Raw genomic sequence first — 7,657 nt, 5'->3', positions numbered from 1 at the left:
GCGTTATAATATACAATAAACGAGATATTTAGCTTTTCATGCTCTATAATTAAAAAAAAAGGCAAATTAAAGTGGATAAAGTGACAGCACATTTACTTTAAACACAGACAAAATCAAATGCAGTAATGAAAATAAATAAATAAACATTAGGTACTCCTAATTTTCTCATTTTAGTAAAAACAGATTTTAGAAGCTATTGCCTTTCTTGAGTTTTTATTCACTATATTCTGTGTAAATAAAAATAAATATACCTTTTATAAATAGCAACAGGTCTGCTTTAAAAATAAATTGCTGTTACTGAAGAGGCCTTATTTTTTCTGACAAATGTTTTACAAGAAATTACATGAAATCTGTGTCTTCAGGTGGTTTCAACCTACTTCACATTGGCAACACGTTTTAATCTTGTTTTTGCTACCAAAAATCATGTATTTATTCTATCACTGCCCTCCTCCATCCCTAAAACCTTCAGCACTTTTCTGGTTGCATTTTGAGATCTCAACAAAGTGACAATCCTCAAGTTATTGATATTTTGTGATTTTGATTTTCGAGTAAGACTTCAGTTTGCAGCTCAGAGCGGCTCTTTTCTGGATGGCAGACACACAATCTTATTCTGCTATTTTTAGAAAATTGTAAGTCATCCTTCTGATAAGTTGGAAAAATACTCTTTACAAGCATAGCGTAGAGCTTCTCTTGATTTTATTTGGTTTTCAGCAAACGTTTCTCTTCAAACAGCCTTACTATAAAGTGAAGTTTAGGAAGAGGCTAACTAAAGTCTGAAAAAAAAATATGACTCATTTAATGCCTAAAAATTGCACTTAACATTCTAGTTAGTCAGAAACTTAAAGTATTTTTTTGCAGTAAATTGTTTAATATATTATTTCTTTGTAGTCTAACACATTTGTGTCCAACCATTCTACTTATTTTTCACTCTTAAAATCATCGCTTAAAATCAAATTTAAACTAAACAGAAGTGGCTTTTATAAACCTAAGTTGTTTACTTTCCCTATAAAACGTAAACATTTCTGCAGTTGATTATGTTCATTTATATAGATCTAGATGTAAACGAGTAAAATGATAAAAAACAAAAGACCTGTAAGAATATTTGGAGAGAATAAATGAACGCTTTTTTTTAAATAAATGTATAAAATAATTCACTTTTGCTGTAATAAAATAGCTAATTTCATAATTTTCTATTTCAAATAAACTTAGATTCAGCTAAAAAATGTTGAGTACATTGTTTAAGGCAAGTTTAGCTAAGCAAAATAAAATAAATAAATAAAGGAGTTTCCATATAAAGTGCTTTCTTTATGCCGTCCTGCCTTAGATTTGCAAAAAACTGTGCAAATGATCATTTTCTGCACTAAACAGAAAGATCAGTGTGAAAACTACAATCCATCCTATTTACAAATTCACACGAACACGTTTCAAAATAAATATTTTCTTTGCCCTGCAGTGAAGTTCCAGCTGATGACCACAAGAGGGCAGCATTTCACAGATGCAGCATTTTTGCAAGAATTTCTCAGCTTAACTTAAATGTTGACATCAAGTTCAGCGTTCTGATTGGTGAATGACATCACCCCGCTGCGTGTTTGTGTGTCAGGGTTTCCTCCAGGACACCGGAGGGATGGCAGCGTTGATGTTGCAGCAGTAATCGCCGCCGCCGCCCTCTGGGTTGGCAGTCAGAGCTGGCTTCTTCCTCTCCTTCTCCTCGCAGTCAGAATCATCCGCTAGTGTGACGAGAGACGAGGACTTCCTGTGATGTAGAAAAACACAGATAATAAAAAAAAACAAGAAGCTTGTATGAAAATTAAATCCAAACCTCAGGATTTTTTTGTCATTAATTCTAAATAACATTCTAGATTCTTCATATTTGTGTTTTTTAATTAAAGATAAGCTGTTCTTTCTCTAAAGAAATCTGGGATCCTCAACATTTCTGAATTAAATCCTTTTTATCCAGACATACTTCCTGTCACAAAAACAAAATGACTTTGTCACCTGTCTCCGCTCTGCGTGATGAGTCTCCTGCAGGTCTCCATCTGCACATCCAGGCCTCTCTTCATGGAGCACATCTCCATGTACTCGTGCAGGTGGCGGTTCATGTCGCTCTTGGCCGTGGCTAGGTCCAGCTGACGAGAACACAAGTTTTTTGTTTTTGTTTTATTCATCTCTTTCGATTTTTGCTGAGATGAAGTCATCTCACCTCTATCTGGTTGATGGTGTCCTGATATTCCTTCTCTCTGGACTGAAACAGAGACTCTGTGTCATTTATCACCTTCTCGATGGACTCGTCCTGGAAGCAGCGAGAAAACAATCAGTTTGAGGCTTTGCTTTAGTTTAGTGAGTGTTCATAAAAAAAACATTACAGGGAAACTAGAAAACAGTAAAGTTCTTGGAGGAATAGATATGTAAAACTAAAATAAAAGAGAAAAATTTTCTGTTGAGCAAATCATTTTATTTGGTGAACCAAAATGTACCAAAAATCTTATAGTTTCCTTATGAATTATCTATAATCTGCAATTATAAAATAGTCTAACAAGTAGCTGCATTTGTGTATGAACTTTGAAACATCTTTTTATTTATAACTTGAGACCAAAAATAGAAAAAAAAGTAAACTCTTCTAAACTTGAAGTCTTAAAACTATTTTTAAAAAGTGAAATTCTGTCCACTGCTGTTATTTCAATGCTTCATTTTAAGTGACGTGTTTCTGAGTTTCCTTCTGCTCTCCTGAAATCTTTTAATCTGCTGTGATTTCCCTGCAGCTTCTTTTGGCGTTTCACTAAGCAGGTCAGTGGCTTCCTCTGCTGCTCAGCCACTTAAAGAGCTTACATTTATTTCACCGGGACAGGAGCGGCGTCTGCGTCATCAGACTGAACAGAAAAAAACACAAATCTGCTCAATTTAACAACAGCAGACTAAAAACGGCTCCGTCTGGAGATCACGGAACCGGGTCAAACTCAAGTATTTGAGCTAAAATAAGACGGCTCAGAGAAAAGAGGAACAAGAAAACACATGTGTGAAGCTATATGTCATTTTTATTTATCCTATTAAATATTAGATGTATTTATAGGGCAGTTTTGTGTTGTTTGGAAAAACATTAACCAAATTATTTTTTAAAATTCTGCAGGTTAAAGTTAGTGAGGATTACTTTAGGAAACTAGAACATTTTTAGAATTCTTAACATTTTTAGAATTAATGAGATCTTTTTTTTTAGTTCATTGCAAGGTTTGCCATTAAACTACGTTTCTTCTTTTCTGGGGTCTCAGTTTTTGTCAGGTGTAGGTTGTACTAAAGTTATTTTTCAAGATAATTCGTTTTTTTGATGCCACTTTTTTGCAGTATTTAGTATATGCAATTTTGCTTTGGTAAGCTAGCATTTTAGCATTGTTCATAAGCATTATTTAACTTTTGATTAAAAAAATGTTTTTGGATAAACTTTGAAAATGTTAGAAAATTTTATTGGTTATTTTATTTCTGCAATGTGTTTGAAAAATCTGAAAGAACTTTTTTGTCTTATATAGTCCACAATCTATGCTTAAAATAAACCAGACCAATCAATTAATCAATCAATATTTTAGCCAAATTAAGCTTGTCTTTGCAAAATTAGAAGTTGATCAGAAAGATATCTATTTTTGCATTATAGAACATGATTATGTTTTTTCAGATTAGGAATTTTCACATAATTTCATTTATTTGGCAATTTTAGAGTTTTATTGACTGTTTTATTACTTTAGTATTTTTCTATGTTTAATTCTTTTAAACTCAGTTTTGCTAATGAAGCACTTCACATTTAATTTTGTAGTTTTGTTTAGAAAATAACTTTTAATATTTGTGTTTTTTTAATATTACTTTTAAGTTTTACTGTTTAACAATGTTTGATGAGTTGTAGTCTCGCTTCAGCCTCTGTTTTATGAAATTGTGAATTTCCTTTGACCTTTTTATCCCCAGGACAGAATTTTGCTACTTTCTTTTATTACTTGTGCAAATTTATTTTAAATTTATTAAATAGTATTTTTTTTTCTCATTCTTAAAGCCTTTTTTCCCCCAGTTTTCTAAATAACTTTTCAACATTTTTTTTTATTTTACTTGTTGAACATTTTACCACCATTTTCCCCAGAAATAAAGTTTAACAATTAAAACTATGTTTTAATTGCACAGTTTTTTAACATCTGTTTTATTTAAATGAGATTATGAAACATTTTTCACTAAAATTCCATTAATGCAGAAGATAAAGTCTTCATATTTGTGCAGGAAGTTTCCAACTTATGTGGTAAATGATAGTTAAAGATAATGTAACAAAAACATTTGTTGAGTTTTATGTTCTTAGAAGTGGATTGACTCTTTTGGTTGTGCGTTAATGTGTGACTGAACATTTTCTTCTGATCTTATTCAAGAATCTCTACTTCTCACTGAATTGATCCTTTCAAAGGAATAAACTCTCTAAGTTTCTGTTCTCACCTCTCCCTGTGTTTCCATCCCAAAAGTGCATCCAGGAAAATCTTCCCACAGCAGAAGCGTTTCTTCGCTTTCCTCCCAGGCCAGGCTGTCGCAGTCGTCCTCAAACTCACACTCCCTCCTGCACAGAGATCACCCAACAGCTGCAGAGTTCTGAGCGCGCCTCCAGTGGGTCCGACCGACATCACCTACAGCTGGTTCAGCATCCTCTGCATCTGCTCGTTGATCTGACTGGCTGAAGCGCTGCTCAAGTCCTCCTTTTTGGAGGCGCCACCTTCGCTCTCGGACGTGCTCGGTTCATCTCCGTCCCCCGACTGCCCGCTCCTGTTCCTGGTGCGGCGACTCAGAGTGGAGGGAGGCGTGGGCACCTGCCGGGAGGGCGTCCGTATGAGTCACAGGTGAGGTGGAGATCAGCCGGGGACGTTCATCCATGCAGACGTACCTGGAAGATCTGGATCACGTCTTCGCAGTTCCTCTGCTGGGCCACGTCGCAGAGACGGGCCGTGATGTCGATACGCCTGCAGATGTCCATGTCCACCTTCATAGCTTTTTCCTGGATCTTACTGTCCAGATCAGACATGTCCTGAAACAGAGAAAGAGAGATACGCCACAGTACATATTAAAAAAATGCAATAATGAAAAAAGTTATAAAATAAAATAATTTTTGTCAAAAATTTTAATTGAAGGGAAGCTTTACGTTGCTCAGGAGTCCTTTGAAGAGAACGAGATCCGCTTTGAGCTCCTTCACTTTGAGAGTCAGCTGATCCTGACACTCCTCGCTCTCCTGCAGCTCCTGCAAACACCATCATGTCATTTTCTGGAGCCAAAAGCTGCACAAACAGGAACAAACTGCACTTTAATTCACTCATTCAGCACAAAAATGAAATCAATGCAAAAGAAAAGCATACTCTTAGGCATTAAAAGCCTGTGGTTGGACGTTACGACAATAGAAGACTGAGTGAAAATAGAATGTTGAGAAGATCCAGTAGCTTTCTGTTACAAATAATCACAGGGATGTTGGTTTTCTATTAAAAAAATACTGATAATATTCCAGTCAGCTGAGAATCAAATCCTCTGTTCAACTAGTAGCACTTCAAAAAAATACTGATAACAACTGCAATTAAATGTTTTCAATACCTTGCACGAGTTTTATGTTTATCTCAGAATTGTTTTTTTTGTATTGACATTATAGAAGACTTTTCCATCATAAAGAGATTTTAAAGCCATGAAGTGAAATCTCAGACAGATTTAAATCCAGACAACACAGTAGAAGTAGAGTTTCTGCTTCCTTTAGGTCATTGTTTTGCTGCAGAACCTCAAGTCTGTCAAACTCATGAACTGATGGAAGATATTTACCTTTAGAACTTTCTGCTGGAGATCAGAATCCATTGTTCTGTCAACTAAAACAACTCATCTAGATGATCAAAAACCATCTGGATGATCCCCTCACAATAACACCACCATATTGAATTTTTAGTGAAGTTCTGTTTCGAAATGCTGTTTATTTTTTTAATTATAGTTTTATATCAGGAACAAAATCAAGCTGAATTGTGGTAAACACAAATAAAAAAAATGGAGTCAAATGTATTTAAAAAAACCCCACATGAAGATTTGAATTGTGAACTCACCTCCTCCAGTTCTGCCACTTTCTCCTGCAGGTCCATTCTGGCTGAGCACTCTTCCTCCCATCTACAAACAGCATCAGGAGTTACTTTATTTAAACAAAACTCTCCATTACTATGCTAACATCACAAGAAAGTGAATTGTCTTAAAAGAGTCCATGAAAAATGCTTTGAACTCAATTAATCATCTCTACTTCCTGTTCTTTCATTTTTTTCCCAAAACAAATATCAAAATAGTTCAGTTCAATTTGCATTCATTTGTTAGGAGTCCACCAGATTTACTTAAACAAACTAAATTATTTATTCTTTGCTTTTAAAAATACTGTAGAATACTGATATTTGTCTGATCTCTATAAACTTATTTGATTTTTTTCTTCTTTTTTCAATGGCTTTTGAAAATACTCGACCATACTTCTTCTCATCATTTAAAAAAAATAAACTCTATTTTGGAGTTAGGCTATTATGTCAGCTACGTGCTAGCTGTTTTGGCTAATTTAGGCTTTTTTGTTTGTTTGTTTTCTAGGCTGTTGTGGCATTTAGCTAATATTTTAGCTGGTTGTCAATTTCAGCATCTTCAGCTCCCAAATTCATCTTATAGAATTCACACTAGCATAATCACAGGTAATACCATATATCTAGTTCATAATTATGTTAAAAAGTTATGATTTTTAAGTTTTAGAGTGTTCAATAAATCTTTATCCTGTTCGGCCCACGACATAAGGTGTGGTTTGGATTTTGGTCCCTTGTGCGATTGAGTTTGACACCCCTGCTGTGAGGGATCAAATCTGAGCAAACACATTCGATGCTTCACCTCCAGTGTTTTGTTCAGCTGTTTTGTATCCAGGAGGAACTGCTTTCCGAGCATCCATGCTGAGCTGTGCAGACAGAACCGGGACGAGGTTCTGCAGTTTAAGATGTTGATGATGTCAGCGCCACTCTGACGCCGCAGAAGCTCACTTGGGGCAGGGGGGGGGACAAGGCGTGCACACAGGCAGGGAGAGATAAGGACAACAGAAAAGAATACAAAAGAGGGGGGCTCAGAAAGATGGAGGGTGACCTGTGAGCAGATATGGAGGCAAATGAAGATGGATGACGCGGAGAGGCAGTGGAGGGTGGGGAGGGTGACATCACTGCAGCCGGTGCTGCATTGCAGGGCGCAGAACATAACTCAGCAGGAAGGAGGAGGAAGAGAGGAATAGAGGACTGGATGAGCCTGTTTAAGAATCTGTTTCTGAATCGTTCTCCTCTAAGTTTGTGTGTTTTTATAAATAAAATTAGTTAATAGAAAATATCTGCCACGCTCTTTCATATAAAATGTTTAAACACTTTTCAATCTTCAAAAAGATAAACAATTACAAACTGCTGCAAATCAATTCATGATGTGATACATTATTTTTTAGAACTGACATCAAGCAGATTTTTTTTAAGAAGAAACTGAGTTTTTTCTGCCATTTTGTCATAAGCTAACTTTCCTCGCCAAAACTCTTAAGTATCCAAGTGCAGTCAGAGGTTCCTTTGTTGATTTGGAACAAAAACAGGAAATGTATACACTTAAATAATTTAGGATCCACAACACAGAATTT

At 35.5% G+C, this 7,657-nt stretch overlaps 1 protein-coding gene across 1 annotated transcript in view; it reads right to left on the bottom strand.

The window, feature by feature from the left end:
* The window catches only part of LOC112160552 (intermediate filament family orphan 1), a gene marked incomplete in the record, with an annotated part of 11,804 nt that overhangs the window by 581 nt on the left and 3,566 nt on the right, over positions 1 to 7,657 (bottom strand). Inside the window, 8 exon segments of the mRNA XM_024295173.2 lie at positions 1 to 1,753; positions 1,996 to 2,126; positions 2,201 to 2,290; positions 4,456 to 4,573; positions 4,645 to 4,820; positions 4,895 to 5,035; positions 5,150 to 5,245; positions 6,081 to 6,141. Coding sequence (XP_024150941.1) covers positions 1,597 to 1,753; positions 1,996 to 2,126; positions 2,201 to 2,290; positions 4,456 to 4,573; positions 4,645 to 4,820; positions 4,895 to 5,035; positions 5,150 to 5,245; positions 6,081 to 6,141 — 970 coding nt within the window.

Source organism: Oryzias melastigma, linkage group LG11 (assembly GCF_002922805.2).
Source record: "Oryzias melastigma strain HK-1 linkage group LG11, ASM292280v2, whole genome shotgun sequence".
NCBI classification, from domain to species: Eukaryota; Metazoa; Chordata; class Actinopteri; order Beloniformes; family Adrianichthyidae; genus Oryzias; species Oryzias melastigma.
This window is presented reverse-complemented; position numbering and strand designations above follow the sequence as displayed.